The sequence below is a fragment of the Sardina pilchardus genome, chromosome 4 (genome assembly GCF_963854185.1).
Source record: "Sardina pilchardus chromosome 4, fSarPil1.1, whole genome shotgun sequence".
NCBI classification, from domain to species: Eukaryota; Metazoa; Chordata; class Actinopteri; order Clupeiformes; family Clupeidae; genus Sardina; species Sardina pilchardus.
Genome location: NC_084997.1, coordinates 3,627,840 through 3,644,994, shown reverse-complemented (window position 1 = coordinate 3,644,994; position 17,155 = coordinate 3,627,840). Strand labels below are relative to the sequence as shown.

The following is a 17,155-nucleotide window of genomic DNA, read 5'->3' as shown; positions in this document are numbered from 1 at the left end:
CTAGGGGTTCAGACCAGGATTCCATTGAGAAAACCTTGACCAAAAACTAGGCCCAATTGTTCTAGCAAATGACCTGTCTAGGACTAGTCCGACACAATAAAAGATACCGTTCCTTATTTTGAATCTGTCGAATATCCGAATATCCAACATTAAACCAACTTCACCTCGGTCAAAAACCGAAAGTTGCTTCGGCTGTCGCGGACTGCAGGGCAGGCTAAAACTATTCAACGAACGCAACGCCCATGATTCCATTGTCCAACATAAATTAAACTTGATTTGGTTTGTTAATTTCGGCCCGTTATCTTAATTCACCTGATCTGAACAAAGGCTGCAACGAAAGTAACGTTTGGAAGCAGAGGTTGAGCAAAGAGAAGGAGGGAAGGTGAGAGGTTAGGATGAATATAATAACAATGTAGCTATAATGAGATGCTGGCCTGCAAATGTTATGTTGAAATTCAGTGGAGATGCATAGCTAACCTGCACTGAAACTAAAACTGAAAGCTATATCAATGTTATAGCCTATAGAGATAGATAATTACCTCCGAGGTTATGTTTTCATCGGGGACCGGTGTCTGTTTGTCTGTTTGTTTGTCATGTCTGTCTGTCTGTCTGTCTGTTTATCTGTTTGTTAGCAAGATAACTAAAAAAATAATGGATGGATTTTGACACAATTTTCAGGGAAGGTCAGACATGACCCAAGGACGAAACGATTACATTTTGGGAGAGATTCGTAACACCGTCGGGATTCCGGAGCCGTTTATGTTTTTCGCTTAGTGGTGTAATGCAGTGTTTCTCAAACTTTTTTCAGTCGCGGCACCCTTTACATGATTGAAAAATCTCAAGGCACCCCAAACTTTAAAAAAAAAAAAAAACTTATAGGCGCGCGCGCGCACACACACACACACACACACACACACACACAGGAGTGTGACTTACACTCAGGACTTGGGCCTGCAAGGATGAATACAGCTGCTCTATTCTCGCAGGAATGGATGACAGACACACACGTAGCTCCTGGTCCACAGCTCTAGGACGCTCTCTGTACTTGAATCCGAACGTGAGGTAGGCCTAGCATAATTGTCATCATACTGACGTTTCTCAAGCCGTTTTCAGACAGACGTGTTTTTCGCAATGTTCACGCCACAGACTTTTTTTTTTTTTTTTTGTGCTGTCTGAATTCTTATGTCCGTATATCTGCTACCGGAACTTTTCCTACTGCTGACCTAGTCATTTGGCCGTAATGTTGCAACCACAGCATGTGAATGCAATCGCGTAAAAATTTAGCACTTGTCAGTGATGATCGAGGGAAGTATTACGTGTATAAAGCGCCCTAAAGCCACATAACAGTTTTGCATCTTTCTAACACGCTGCTGGTAGTGCAGCAAGGTTATAGCCTCCTCCATACTCCCAGTGTAAAAACTAGGCTACAGTAGGCCTACACTCTTCCGCATGCACAGCAGACAGCGTGGCCGCATTTGTCAATATCTGCCCAGCAAAACAAAGTCCTTGCTGACGGTCTCTACCTCCTTCACTGAATAACCACACGATGAAGAGAGGATGACGTTGAGGGCACATGTTCAGATTTTTTTTTTGAAAAACCTGGCCATGTTGCTAATTAACCGCTACACAATAACGCTATGACTTGACAACTCATCAGATATCGCACGCAGTAAACAAAAGTAGGCCTAACCAATTTATAGACGTCATACAGGCTACGGATTGCAGCTTCAGGGTTTGAAAAAAATATCTATTTTCTCTGATATGTGGCCGCAATGTAGGCTACTTAACTGCGTGATAAAGCTAGAGGAAAGATTCCGAAATTATGCTTCTTTTTTTCCCCTTAATTTGATTAGCCTAGTCAGACACGCGGCACCCCTGAGGAGGCCTCACGGCACCCCGGTTGAGAAACACTGGTGTAATGGCATGGTATGGCCACGTGGTGGCGATCTGAATAGTTTAGGTTCAAATGTATGACAACCTAGGAAGAACAATACAGGCGGAGGTCTGCGCTCTCTGAGTGCTTTTCTAGTTAATGTTGTGATGGATATTATCTCATGACCCAAATATTGTGAAATTATATTATTGTAGCCTATTATATCTTGAGAGATTTGATGTTTCAAGAAATTCAGCACAGGAGACAAGAGACAGAACAGAAATCAGGCAGTTGAGGAGAATAGAGGAACATGTTATGTTAAGGGCCCTCCCAAGTGAGTGAGGGTTAAGCTACAGTATACTCACTGTGCCATAGCCTACAAGCTCAGCCTATGACCCTGCAATTTATACAACTTTCCCTCCGCATTTTAAAAGTCCTGTATATGGCCTTACCACCAGCCACATAGGCCTACAGATAAATGATCACAACAGGATAAATGGACAGGGCCCATCACTAGTGGGCCCTAAGAATCTCACAGACAAGAGGTTAAATGTAGGCTACAGTATACACACAGCACGACAATAGCACACACATGAAAAAGCATTGCTGAGGGGGCTATGTGACGATTGAGACTGGTATCTGTATAGAAACTGAAGTTGGACTGCATAAACCCAGAAGGCAGGACTCTGTACAAACCTAGAACCTACAGTAGGCTACCATGAGCAAAATTGTTAAATACAACATCTAAAAAAAATTTGAATTCTGCTGCTCTGAACATGAACACTAGCCTAGAAATCTAGACGCCCCTAGCGGCAGCAAATGTAATTTGGCTGGGCGGGGCAGTCTAGGCACGATCCATTGAGCCAGGGAGCTGAGAACCCCCAGCACCAGCGTTCCAATCACAGCGTGTATAGAGTCGGTGGGTGGGCTTAACATAACGGTGACTGACATGCGACCAGAAGTTGCGACGGTAACGCATCCTGTTATTTGAAAACAAGAAGATGATTCGTTTAGCGTTATCCTATTGCGTGGAGAGGGAAGGTTACGCATCCTGCTACTTGAAAACTAGAAGATGATTCGTTTAGCGTTATCCTATTGCGGGGAGGGAATTTGAACTGTTTATCCCACCCCTCCGATTGCGCCCTGTCTAGGGTGAGTGTCTAGACCCTACATCTTGATGTGGGTCTGGCTCGTCAGGCTACATGAACACAGCACCATCATATCATGGAGCGAAATCCAAGAGACAGTGTATCATAATATCATATGTGCCCATGAAAAGATACCGTGAGATTTCCTTAGTTTTACTCACTTGCCTCCAGTCTGTCATTTTTCTTTAACTTTTCATCAAATTCCATCGTATTGCTTGTTTGTTGGTGTGGAGTAAGATGGTGGTGATCTGTAGCTCATAAAGTTCTAGAAAGTATTGGAGAAAACCCCACTCCACTCTGTATCGGCCCATTCTGTTCCTCTACTTTGTTAGTTGTTATCATTAAAAACGGAACATCCATTATGCAAAAATGTAGACCTAAGTCAAGTGTATGTGGATGTATATAATATAGTACATTATATCATGTAATATTACATAAGACATTCAGTGTTTTAGCAAGATAAATACACTCTGTGTGTGTGTAATCTGTTTGCTGCCATTCTGACATAAGGGCCTGTCTTGAACAAGTTTTATTGTTCTCAAGTTTCCTCTTAGTCTCAACATTTCAACATTTAACTTGAAATTGTTCCTTTTTTATGCTTCCTACTTCTAGATCTGACAATTCGTTGCTAAACAAATGAACAATGGCATAAATGCTTGCATTAAGCTCACTGTATAATGACCAGAACTGCTTCCCCATCACTTTGCTTCACATGTCCTGGTTCTGTGCAAAGGTCACCCACACCAACACAAATGCATGATTGCTCTGATAGAGTACAGGCAGATATGAGAGTGTGCATGCGCATGCATGCACGCACGCCAGGGATGGAAATTAGCCACCCGCCACCCGCCAAATGCGTGTAGTTTTGCGCGCTGGCGGGTGAAATATGTCAACACACCCGCCACTGTGGCGGGTAAGCAACTACTTCTACTACAAGTTGTTTATTTCATCAGAATATTAGCAGTCGCCGCAGAGATAAGAACACACGCCTTCTATCAATTATCCTCAACATCGATGGACATGACGATCACAACACACATTCTGGAACGGAGCGCCTTAGAATGAACACGAAACCCGCCACAACTGCCCCGACATTATGCCTTGCATCCCCGCTAATGTAATAAAGCCATATTTAGCGCACGGACTACTCCATATTACTTCGCGTCATACCAAGGCTCCATACATAGTTATAAGTTATTCCTTACTTTTCTACATGCATTTCAACATTTCATTTCATTTTATCTCCTGTATGCGTGTACTGTATGTAATGTCTGTATTCAAGCGCAAACTCCGTTCCCGCTTGCGTGACAGACGCGGTGCGTCTTTGATAATTAATGTTGGCTCTCATCATTGCGTCAGCCTAGCCTACTCTTCCAGTTAACGTGGCAGCTAGATAGCCTACAGTACAACCATTGACTGTATACATTTACAACGAGGCTACCGGTTTAGGTAGGAAATACATTGGATGTATATAACAGATATACCAAACTCCGAGTCATGGTACTTAAGCACCCAGCCAATTAAACATGACCAAGGAAAAAGTGAACGGGACAACTCACAAGGCTACCACGGTAACCTACCTAAATCATAGAAGTTAACATTGCAAGACACTTATCTTTTCTATGACGCCAGAAATATTTTCCTTACCTTCTTAGTTTTTTTGAACATTCACGTTATTTAATGAAAATATGTATCCTTGAACTATGCTGATTTTCCTAAAAACCGAATGAAACCTAATTATGTTCACGTAGGCTACTTCTTAAAGTGACAGTAACTCAATTAGACCTACACACCACCCCTGTAATATCATCAAAGACAAGTGTAGCTTAATCAATATGAAGTATTCAAATTACTGAATATTTTGAGTAATTATGCAAATGCTATAAATTGTTAACAAAATATATAAAGTGTATGAATTCAAATATGAAATAGAAACAAGACAAGCCATTTTCTGAGCAGGGTTGAGCAGAGACTAGGATTGCCACTGCTCTGAATGATCTGTATCCAGGCAATAAGCTTTTGCCTATATTTTTGTAATGTAATAGACATAATCACACTTTTTAAAAACTATTTCAGCTTGTGTAGGCCTATCAGTGCTTTCTTATTGAACACAATACCGCGATAATACCGAAAACCATGATAATTTTGGTCACTATAACCGTGAGGTTACATTTTCATACCGTTACATCCCTACTTGGCAGTATAATGTATGGAACGGTTGAATATATATTGGCTGGTAAAAATGTTGAGTGGCTGGTAGATTTTAAAATCTACCTGCCACAGTGGCAGGTGGACAAAAAAGTTAATTTCCATCCCTGACGCACGCGCGCGCGCACACACACACACACACACACACACACACACACACACACACACACACACACACACACACACACACACACACACACACACACACACTTGTATAATTTAGTTGTTTTAAAATGTACAGTATACAGTAATACTATATTTAATTTAGTAAACTGAACATAAATATGATGTAATAATACATTCCTAGACCAAGGCCAATAGTTGTCTCTCATCACCATATCTCCATCCAGGCAGTATTCTTTCGACTTTTAGGTAAACAGTTCTAGATAGCAGGTCTCCCTATTCTTTGACTGCAAGCTAGAGGCTGAGTTCCGCCTTTCTTTGACACTTCCTTCCTTTAAATGTGGTCATGTTAGTGTGTGGAAGTGACTGCGTGCACAGTTCTAGCGCACTGTTGAGTTTCTAGTCAACAGCAGCACATCTAAACTGGTGAGTACACAGAACATAGCTCATATTGATCTTCTCAGTACATTCTGCTGGGATTTCAAATTCAGTGTAAAATGGTGTGTTTTCAGCAGTGTGTGTTAATCAGGGTCTGTTAAGAGGGTTATTTGTTTTTAGGGCAGGGCATTGTCTTCATTTCATAGATATTCTCTGGGCCTATATACTGTAGTGAATGAAAACAATATGACAAAAATAACTAGACATAGAAATACTTTCTAGCACAAGTAAGATGACTTCCTGTACATCGCTGTTTTGAAAGTGTTTCCCGTAAGTTAAGGACTGCTTTGAAGACAAAGCAGCTAAGAAAATGTCTACCACAGTCTATAGAAGAGCAATCAAGGGGTGTGTTAATAATCTAAATCTTCAAGGATGTTCACAAAATACAATTTTATAATATCTTGTGCCTTATAAATGTAGGTGTTTGTTAGGTTTGTATGCTTAGTTTACAAAATGAGTAAAGTAAGAGAAAATGTCCTCAACTCCAGTCTTAGTGCCGACAGAGACTGAGTGGTTATATGATACTAGTCTACAGTTTTTTAAGAAATGTTGTGAGCAACATAACAGTGCTGTATGAAATAGTTGCTGGTTAACACACATTTTTGTACTCCTTTTCATGGCAAAATTATAATTAACATATTATTATGCATTGTTACATTGTAGATACTGCCTTCATCTAGAAAGTGTAAGCATTTAAATACTTCCCTAAAAACAGATCCTATGAGGCAATCGGACATCACACACGCAGCTATAGCCATTTATGGTTAGGTTCAGTGTCACGCCTCCCAGCAAAATGTGGCAACACAAAAATTATTATTTCATCAATTTGTTTCTGGTAGTGGTTAGTTAAACTCTAGTTGTTAACAGTTGGCATGGAAAAGTGATGGTATACAATATGCGACTGATTTCATTTGTAACTTCCTCTGGCAAAGTGACAAAAACGGAGGACTGTTTGTACATGAATCTTAGATGAATTAGCGGTGTTCAGGTACAGCTGCATCCCATCTAGATGAAAGAGGCCATGGTGATATACTGTGTACACAATATGTCTTTCTTCCCTCAGAAAATGGCCGCACCTGTGCGTCTTCAAGTCCTCATCCTGTTGTCATTAGCTACAAATGGTGAGTTTACAGACAAATTGAAAAATCCCTTAAAGGAACACTTCACCGTTTTTCATATTAAACTACGTTATTCCCCTAATTAAGATGAGTTGATACATACAGTACCTCACGTTTCAATGCGTGCACTCACTGGCTCTGGCGCGCCGCGCAACTTTGATAGCACTTAGCTAGCCCAATGCATTCATTAGGATCCAAACAGAGATGAAGTTAGAAGTGACCAAACACCTCCATGTTTTCCCTATTAAAGAGACCCTATGTAACTTTTCCATAGTCATAAAATCACTTAGAAATCGTTGTTTTGCTTGACTGACCAGTTTTATCGAAAACAGTCATATTTCCTCCCGCCCCTAGTGTCCCTATCCGCTAATTACAACCTTGCAAGAAGGAACAAGAAGAACAAGAAGAACCACGCTTGCAATTTATATATTTATATATAGCCTATATATGTATAAATATACACGCTAAAGCTGTCGGGGAAGCTCTGCAGAGAAATATGCAAGCATATTACCAAGCGAAAACGAAAAACGAAACCGAAACCAGAGATGAAATCGCCAATCCTGCATTATTCCTCTTTAAAATACAGTTACACGAGTATGGTGAGACAAAATAAAACGTGGTGCATTTCTAAGCAGGTAAGAGGGATAACTATATTGTGAGGTGCAGTAATATCCTCACTCTTGCACTTTCAGTTTCACTTTGGAGTGAGGATATTACTGCGCAGAGTTTAAGTGCTCCCAATATTATTCCGCCACACAATAAAGTTATCCCTTTTACCTGCTTAGAAATGCACCACGTTTTATTTTGTCTCACCATACTTGGTCATGTGACTATAGCGTTGTTCACGCTCGCAACCCACCACCTCCCCATTCGCCTCCCATTCGTCTCCCGCTTGCCTCCCGTCTCGCTTATGACGGGGGTGCTCACAGAGATCTCACCAAATGCTGCCGGCGCAGTCTGGTTGGTGTGATACAGCGGTGCACTTCAGGACCCCGGCCTGTGACCTTGCCCAACTTGCTATCTCCGCATAACTATAATCATAATGTTTCTGCTACAGTACTTGAGTTGCAATAGTCTCCTAGCTCAGGTCTAGTCTGGTCCCCTTATTCGTGCCGCATTTATCCGTCGTCTGGCATCTTGCCTGGCCTCCGCAGCAGGTCAGGCACGATCTCATGTTAAGCTTCACGGGTGCCCGCAGTCGTCACTCCGGGCCAATGTCTGCCAGCGCAGTTATCGCCTGGCGCGATCCCATGATGCACTTCACGACCACGAGCAGTAATGCCAGCGCAGAGCCGTTGTGCTCACAAGAAGCTCGTCAGGAGGACCCCGACTAGTGACCTTTATCTGGCAAATTTCGGATAGTGAACTTTTGAAATAGGGAAAACATGGAGGTGTTTGGTCACTTCTAACTTCATCTCAGTTTGGATCCTAATGAATGCATTGGGCTAGCTAAGTGCTATCATAGTTGCGCCACGCGCCAGAGCCAGTGAGTGCATGCATTGAAACGTGAGAGGTATGTATCAACTCATCTTAATTAAGCGAATAACGTAAATAATATAAAAAAAAACGGTTAAGTGTTTCTTTAAGATCATAACCAATTAATTGTTTGACAAAAGCAAATGCTGATCAAATCTCTTTGATAACTACTGTTCGCAGTATTGTGAAGTGTACAAGAAACTATTTGATTATAAAGCAGGTGTACATTATATTTTCCAAGTTCAACTTCTGTAACTATTCCTGTCCATATAGTCTGGCTTGAGCAAACCTGTGAGAAGGGCGCCGTCCACTCCTGTAATGACTGTATCAAATCTGGGGCATTCTGCTCTTGGTGCAAATCAGTGGTAAGATATTTACAAGAGTTGATTTTATGACTGCTCCAATGTGTGAATTAGTGCTTAGTAGGCTTCTTTATTGCTTCCCACTGTTCACATGGATCCACAGAGAGCAGTTTCTGCCAATCAACTATCAATTTAGATTAATGTCATTCTTAAGTTCACAACGCAGTCATTCAGTTCACAACTGTCTTTTCTAACGACAGAATTTCACAAACCAAGGAGAACCTGATGCAACGCGCTGTGACACCAAGGCAAAGCTAAAGGAAAGAGGCTGCAATGACATTATCTCTCCAGAAAACTCCAAAGGAAACACAAAAACAAGACCACTGATGGGCCCTACTCAAACCACCGACGCCGTCCAGATCTTTCCTCAAGAGGTTGATCTGAAACTTCGACCTGGTAAATTTTTCCCACATACGTTCTGATGGGCAGTGCTACTTGTGCACTACTGAGTTTTAAAATACCAAAGTATGACCAGTTTCAGTAGGTGCACAACTGCACTGATTCCTTAATTGTATCTGCATGCATAAATAAACCAAAAGTGTCTAAACTTTAAGGAGACCCATCTTCCATTTTTTAAGGCCTCCCAGAGAAGATTACACTCACGTTTAAAAGAGCAGAGGGCTACCCAGTGGATCTCTACTACTTAATGGATCTCTCTTACTCCATGGTGGATGACCTGCAACGATTAAAAACTCTGGGAAAAGACTTAGTGGAAGTACTACGAAAAATAACCGGTGGCAATGACAAAGCAAGAATTGGTAAAGCAATTTATACCATCCAAACTATATGTTGTGACTAACTAAGCAAATAACTAAACTGGTCCACATATTTGTTCATACACTGTAGGTTTTGGCTCATTTGTTGACAAGACTGTGCTGCCATTCACAAACACTAACAAAGAAAAACTTAAGAATCCTTGCCCAACGAACGAAAAGGAGAAAGTGGCCTGTCAACCACCATTTGGTTTCAAACACGTTCTCGCCCTGACGAATAACTACCAGTCATTCAATACAAAGGTATCTGAACAGCACATCTCTGGAAATCTCGACACTCCTGAAGGAGGTATGGACGCCATCATGCAGGCTGCCATGTGCGAGGTAGGGCGCTGGAAAAATCATCCTATAATAAATAACTAGTTTTTATTGGTGAAGAGGTGTCCCTCAGTTTCAGTGCTTAACAGGCCTTTGTCTAAATGTGCAGAGAACACCTACAGTAGGCAAAGTGTGGAATATGATCCATATTTATTGACCAACTTTTGTTTAATTTATAGAGAGACATTGGCTGGGGAAATGCCACTCGTTTGCTAGTTCTAGCAACCGATGCTGGATTCCATATGGCTGGTGATGGGAAACTGGCCGCTATTCTGGAACCAAATGATGAAGCATGCCACTTGGACCAGAATTTGTACAGCAAAAGTAATTTACTGGTATGGTAAACTAATGTTATTGCAGCGACTTGAACATGTTTCTCAATTAGTCATGGGTGTGTTTTGGGTGTAACCTTACTTAAACCAATGAGAGTGACATCTGCCATTGCTTTGAAGAGCAAGAAGTGCAAAACCAAATAGCATGTTGACATTTTGATAACAAGTTAACACATCTTTGAGAATGAATCTGTGTGCACGTGAGATTGTGTACCAGGACTCCACTAAAACTTGCTTTACTAAAACTTGTGTGTCAAGCGGATCATAGTCTATATGCATCTGCACCAGGGCTGTACGCTTAGCTTTTTCACTAGGAGCACCTGTGCTCCTAAATGAAAAAATTTAGGAGCACAGAAAATTTCCTATGAAAACACTATGAAATTTCCTTGAAAACCTTATTGCCTTAAGCAGGATACAGATCATTCACAGCAGTGGCAATCCTAGTCTCTGCTCAAACCCTCCACACACACAGAAAATGGCTTGTCTTGTTCCTATTTCATATTTTGAATTCAGAATTTGTATACATTTTGTTAACAATTTATAGCATTTTAGGATCTGCATAATTACTTATAATTACATTGTGAGTTGTTCCGTTCACTTTTTCCTTGGTCATGTTTAATTGGCTGGGTGCTTAACTTACTCTACCATGACTTGTCTTGGAGTTTGGTATATCTGTTATATCCAATGAGTAACAACCAGTGCTCAAAATAAAACGTTAGGCTACGATATTCTCCTGATAACATTAGTGGAATAGCCTAGATTTAATGTGAACGTAGCCTACATAAAAAGACGCAGAGTGGCTATATGATACAGCGCACATTTGCGATGAAATTGTTCCGCCTTTTTAAAGCAGGTGTAGCCTACACCGAATAGTGGTTAAATCCATCATTAAGAGAACAGAATCAGTACGATACCATTTTTATTTCATAGAAGTCTACCAGGCCTCTGTCAAATGCAGGCTCGGGTGAAGCTGGGAGAAATAACACACAGTTTCCACACCGTGTTTATCAACGGTGATAATAATAATATTTGAAATGAACACGGTAATTGTTATAGTCAACATTTTATCATGGTTTACCGTTTCACCGGTAATCGCTACCTAGTCACCAACTGATAACGAACGGATTGAAGAAAAAGAAGAATGGATTTGGAGTGACAAATCCAAATCTTGCGTGTGTGTGAGAGCGTGAGGTTGATGCTGAAAGTGTGAGTGTCCAGCCAGGTGCATAAGAGTTGTCAACTCTGAAATTTGTAGGCCTATAGCCTACAGATGCGCGAAAATTGTATTAGGCTATACTTTGATCCACTTGGTGTGGATTCATTTTAGGAGCAAAATGTGAATGAAAGGGCTGAAATCAGTACTCGCACGTGTGCACGCATTTTATTTTTTCCACTCGCACTAATATATTTTTAGTCGTTTTTGCGACAACCTGCTCGCACTGTACAGCCCTGATCTGCACTCACCTAGTACTTGAACAAAGGACAAAACAAAGTCTTACATATGGTTATTTACTTTCATTACTGACTGACAAGGGGTTACAAATGGAAGCATAGTCTGAACAAAAGTTTACCCACTTACCCCAATTATATTGGAATGACTGAATAGAAATACATTGCTCCTTTGAACACTTGTGAGCTGGAATGCTAGGCAGTAAAATAATTGCTGTGTTAGGTGTAAGATAGAAATTATGATGCTCAAAAGCCAGCTTTCTCCCCCATAATGATGGTCTCCATTTTCAGGACTATCCATCTGTTGGTCAAATTGCAAGGACCTTACAGAAGAAAAACATTCAGCCTATTTTTGCTGTCACAAGCACTGTGAAAGGAGTGTATGATGTAAGTAATGGTCTAGTAAAAGTTATGTTACTCAAGCTATAGACAAAAAGGCTAATACATGTTTCCTACATGTTTCGCACATCTTTTCCCCAGGAACTGAGCAAAATGATCCCAAAGTCTGTTGTGGGAGAACTGACCAAAGATTCATCGAATGTGGTGGAACTAATCAAGGATGCATACAATGTAAGACTTTTATTTCATCACAATTTTAATTCATCACGATATACAGTCTTTTCATTTGATAAAATAGTATATGCTATTATGTCATAAATTACTGTTGTTGTAGAACATAACTCTAATCAGGTGCCTATGTGCCATATATACAGTGGGGAGAAAATATATTTGATACCATGCTAAAGTTGCCTAAAAAGAGGAATATAAAATCATCATTTGAAAATAAATCTTAATGTTTTAACTCAAAAAATGAGTAAAAATCAAACCGCCAAGGACACCATTTTTCTTTGTGATTGAAGAATGTATCGTAAATAAATAAATGTTCTTTCTAAATGCTAGGGGGAAGGAAGTATTTGACCCCCTATGTAACCCTATGGGAATTTAACACATAGGGTTAACATAGGGACAGGCAGATTTTTATTTTATAAGGCCAGCTATTTCATGGATCCAGGATATTATGCATTCTGATAAAGTTCCCTTGGCCTTTGGAATTAAAATAGCCCCACATCATCACATACCCTTCACCATAGCTAGAGATTGGCATGGTGCTTTTTCCAGTAGGCCTATTAGCCTGTTTGATGCTCATTGAGCTCAATGCAAATTGTGTATAAGCCACAGGACAGTGTTTTATATAAGTTAAAAGAAACAGAACCATATTAACACCATTAACTACCCCCTGTATTAACCTCAGAGTGAAGAAATTTAGCAAAATCAATGTATAAGCTGCGGCTAATAGTCAGTATATATATGCTAAGAGTAATTCAGATTCTCCTCGTCCAAACATTGGTTTCCAAGATAATTAGTATTGTTAATGTCTCAACAGAAACTCTCCTCTAAAGTTATTGTGACCCATGATGTACTGCCAGACAAGGTCAAGGTCACATACACCTCAAGTTGTCCAAAGGGGAATACGCCAGGTGACGAGGGCATCTGTGATGACGTGAAGCTTGGCCAAGAGGTATCCATCCCACAAAGCACCCAGCAAAACACACACACACATAAGAATCCACCAATGCCAATACATTATGATGTACTGTACATTATGACTAGGAAAGGTCTAATCCAGGATGAAGTAGTATGTTCAATTTACATAGCACCATAGACCACAGTGCTTCACACAGTAAGAAAGCGAAAAGAAAAGAAAGAAAAGAGAAACATAACAAACACACAGACACACATGCAGTATTTACATGACAATAAGACAGACAGACATGCAGTATTTACATGACAATAAGACAGACAGACATGCAGTATTTACATGACAATAAGACAGACAGTCATGCCGTATTTACAGTCAAAGACATGACAATAATCCTGTACCCCAAGACCTAGCTTCAGAATCAGCCGCAGTTGCCAAATGTCCAGACGGAAAAAGTGTGTCTTAAGCCTGAATTTAAAAGCAGCTAGGGCTGGCATATTTCTGAGGTTCATTGGGAGAGTATTCCAAGTTTTGCAAATGAGCAAAACAAATCCATGGTTCCGTGACAAGCATGCTTCCGCTGGGGAGAGTGAAGCTGGTCCCAAAGCTGAGTGAGTGCTGTATTGTTTGGTATGCTTCTCTTTTCATTTAGCTGCGAGCTAGGGTGCTTCCCACCAGAGTTCACTCTGTAATCGAGGGGGAGTGGGTAGGGATTACTTTGGGGAAAACTTTTATATAGTTTATTCTATAAGCTTTTGAAAAGAAATACTATCACCTGGATGTCTAAATGAGCCTTCATAGACACAATGTTTATCGACCTCTGCCATAATATTAATTAAAAAAATATATATTTTAATGATCTGCTTAGGTTCAGTTCTTTGTTGAAGTGACAGCACAAGAATGTATGGACAACGTTGACTTCTATGTCGGCCCAAGGGGCTTCACTGAAAAAATGAAGGTGACCATTTCAACTCGCTGTGAATGTGAATGTGATGACCCTCCGTCTTTCAATGATCCACACTGTAATTCTGAAGGAGCTATCAAATGTGGAACATGCAAGTATGAGAGCAACAAGTTGTTTTTGTTTTCTTATTTCTCACACTTAAACCTACCTCACTTCTACAAGACTGTGCCAAGTGGTATGTCTAGAGTGATATCTCTATCTTCTCTGGCTTCCCTAGATGTAATCCAGGTTTTACAGGCCAGAAGTGCAAATGCAAACAGGGGGACAAGAATGACGCAGACCTGAGGCAACAGTGCCGTGGCGACAACAGCACTGAGTGTGGGGGTCGTGGGGACTGTGTGTGTGGAGAGTGTCAGTGCCACAAAAGCCCGAATGGGAACCCATACTATAGAAAATACTGTGAGTGTGTCGACGAGGGCTGCCAGATGCACAACAACAAGGAGTGTTCAGGTAATAACAACGTTTAAACAGGCTCACTAAAACTATTGATGTTTTTCTATCATTACTATGCATACTAAGCAGAGCAGCATATCATTGTATGAATAGTCAGTGAAGTACATTCAGTGAAGTACATTCAGAGTTGTTCTTATGTTGATGTAAGAGGCCTGGAAGACATTTAACCTCACCCACAAAATTTGAGGTTGGGGTTCAATTCTGAATAGAATTAAGGTCTGGCTACATCAGGCTGGTAATTTAGTGTCATTTGCAACTTTTACTGTATATGGTTTGCTCATTTTCTTTTGTGCTCCAGGTAATGGTGACTGTAAATGTGGAACATGCAAGTGTCATGACGGTTATGATGGCGATGCCTGCCACTGCAAAAAGTCAAATGAAGGCTGCCGAACTGGAGGCAGCATCTGCCATGGCCGTGGGGACTGCCAATGCGGCAACTGCAAGTGCAATGGGGGCTACCAGCCACCCTTCTGCCTGGAATGCCAGGCCTGCACGCTGCCCTGTCAGCAGTCAGCGTAAGAGACCCTCCCACCATCGCTCTACTCCTCCACACTCCCATGGAAACCACTGTCATCCCTTACAAAAATGAAATGTTTGTGGCAGATTTGCAGCAAACTTGTGGGTGATTTGTGGGAAACAAATGAGTTCACTAGAAAATGTTGCCAGACGTTTGCCAGTTTTGGCCACTAAAAGCAAACTTCCAGCAAAGTTCTGCCAACAATCGCCAGTGTGTTCGCCAGTTATTTGCCATCACACTTTGCCACTAATGGCAAACTTCCAGTGAATTTCTGGTGACAAACCTAATTTGCATAATGACATTGCTGCAGATTTGTTGCAATATTGGCAAAAGTTAACCACAACTGTTTACCAGAAACTTAATTTACATTTGAAAATATGACCAAGCTGCAAATTTGCGGCAACTGTTGACCAGAAACCTGAAATTTCTGTAAGGGTGGCCAATATTCTGCTAACGTTGAGTTTGTTTTGGTTAGGGTTAAAATATTTTGTTCCTCCATTTCGCAGGAATTGTATTGAGTGCCTTGGCTTTGATGGTGGTCCATACGCCAAAACCTGCACCACTAACTGCAAGCACCTCAAGTACGAGATGGTGCCAAGACTGTCACTCAACACACAGACCAAGAAGTGTGAAGTAAGAGACTCCCAAAATTGTTGGCTTGAGTTCACCATGGAGGAACTGATTGGAATGAACAACTATTCTGTTCAGATACTTCAGGACAGAAGTAAGGCTTCTACTTCCTTTAGTTGATTGATTTAGAATTGGGATCAATTGTATTTTTCCTGAACTCTAATTCTTTCTTGTTATTCTAGGGTGCCCCGAACCACCACCCATCCCTGCCATTGTAGCTGGGTCTGTTGCTGGAGTGGCCCTCATTGGACTCCTGATTCTGCTCATCATTAAGGCTCTGCTGTATGCAAGAGACTTAAAAGAATGGAAGAAGTTTGAGAATGAGAAGAAGAAAAGCAAATGGAGCAATGTAAGTATGACTCCATCACAGGAACACACCAACTTCTTTAGAAGTTAGACCACTTATCCTATGGCTCCCTTTTAGCTATAGGTTAGCTATAGGCTAACAGGTCTAACCCACTTCCAGTGAATTATGCTAAGATACTGTAGGTTAACAGTGTCAAACTGGGTTATTGCACACACAGAGATGAGAATGGTGTAGGCTTTTCTAACTCCATGGTAGACAGAAAATAAGCTATTATAATAAAATGTTGGCATGCTCCTCTAAGTTCTAAAGTCAACCTGGCCTAATATATTATTCTGTCCAACTGCTAATTCATCTATTTTTTGTGTGTTTAAAGGCTGACAATCCCTTATTTAAGGAGGCAACAACTACAGTGACAAATCCTACATTCTCTGGAGAGTGATCTCAAACATACATACTGTACTCTACCACTGAGGATAAAAAGGATACGACTGCTTATATTTCTGTTGAAGTGTGTGAGTATGCACAGGCACTGCTGTTGTATACAATTTGCCAATGTAGCACAGAGGTGGTTCCCTGGACATAGGCCTATATCAAGGGACACTCTGGCTATATATGCTTTTATACTTCTATTATGTCTTAGTGCAGAGACTATAGTGCTTTCTGGAATCAGGAAATTGTTGTGTATATTATGAAAAAGTATTTTAGCCTAGCTGTTTATTCTTTAATATGGTTTTGTAAAAGTGTTTATATTTAAATATTCTGGTGATATTGTGTCAAAACATAATTCAAAGAGGTTCTGAAGACAATTGATTTATGTATATTTTGCCAACAGTTCAGGAATGTGTTGCTTTTATGAATTTGCTTTGAGTTATATTCAACATTTCTTTTAGACAAGGTCTTTATTTTAGTCTAATTCATTTTGAACCAAACCAAGAATACTCTCAGTGTGGTTGTTATTATCGTCTTGTTGACTTTATTATGGTCGTGTTGAGTAGTAAAAGTGGTGTATTTGTAAAATCAATCAAAAACATGAAATTGTGTGTATATGGTGCATGTAAACGGCTAAGACTGAAAACAGTTGCATCCTAAAGCCCAATCTGAATAAATGTGTTCCACACAGAGCTTGTATGTACAGCATTGTTATTTATCTCAATTTCAATTTGAATACAATTGTAGGTGGAGGTAC

The 17,155-nt window shown here is 40.6% G+C and overlaps 1 protein-coding gene across 2 annotated transcripts; it reads left to right on the top strand.

Moving 5' to 3' along the window:
* Window positions 1-242: 242 nt before the first annotated feature.
* itgb2 (integrin, beta 2) lies at window positions 243-17,090 on the top strand. 2 transcript variants are annotated; one of them, XM_062533764.1, is made up of 16 exons: window positions 243-382; window positions 6,854-6,911; window positions 8,658-8,749; window positions 8,947-9,142; window positions 9,325-9,504; window positions 9,593-9,843; window positions 10,017-10,172; window positions 11,910-12,005; window positions 12,099-12,188; window positions 13,003-13,137; window positions 13,967-14,157; window positions 14,280-14,512; window positions 14,814-15,030; window positions 15,539-15,756; window positions 15,845-16,011; window positions 16,343-17,090. In XM_062533764.1, the coding sequence occupies exons 2-16, from the start codon at window positions 6,857-6,859 to the stop codon at window positions 16,406-16,408; spliced, it is 2,343 nt and encodes a 780-aa protein (XP_062389748.1). In that variant the 5' UTR covers window positions 243-382; window positions 6,854-6,856; the 3' UTR covers window positions 16,409-17,090. The 2 variants fall into 2 exon arrangements, with proteins under 2 accessions (XP_062389748.1, XP_062389749.1); XM_062533765.1 differs by lacking the exon at window positions 243-382 and adding an exon at window positions 5,695-5,778.
* The last annotated feature ends 65 nt before the right edge of the window (window positions 17,091-17,155 follow it).

Bases quoted from the DNA above. Each gene is read 5' to 3' on its own strand.
- itgb2 (XM_062533764.1), top strand. From the start codon at position 6,857: ATGGCCGCACCTGTGCGTCTTCAAGTCCTCATCCTGTTGTCATTAGCT. The intron at 9,143-9,324 runs GTAAATTTTTCC...CCATTTTTTAAG, and splicing joins TGATCTGAAACTTCGACCTG to GCCTCCCAGAGAAGATTACA. The intron at 10,173-11,909 runs GTATGGTAAACT...CTCCATTTTCAG, and splicing joins ACAGCAAAAGTAATTTACTG to GACTATCCATCTGTTGGTCA.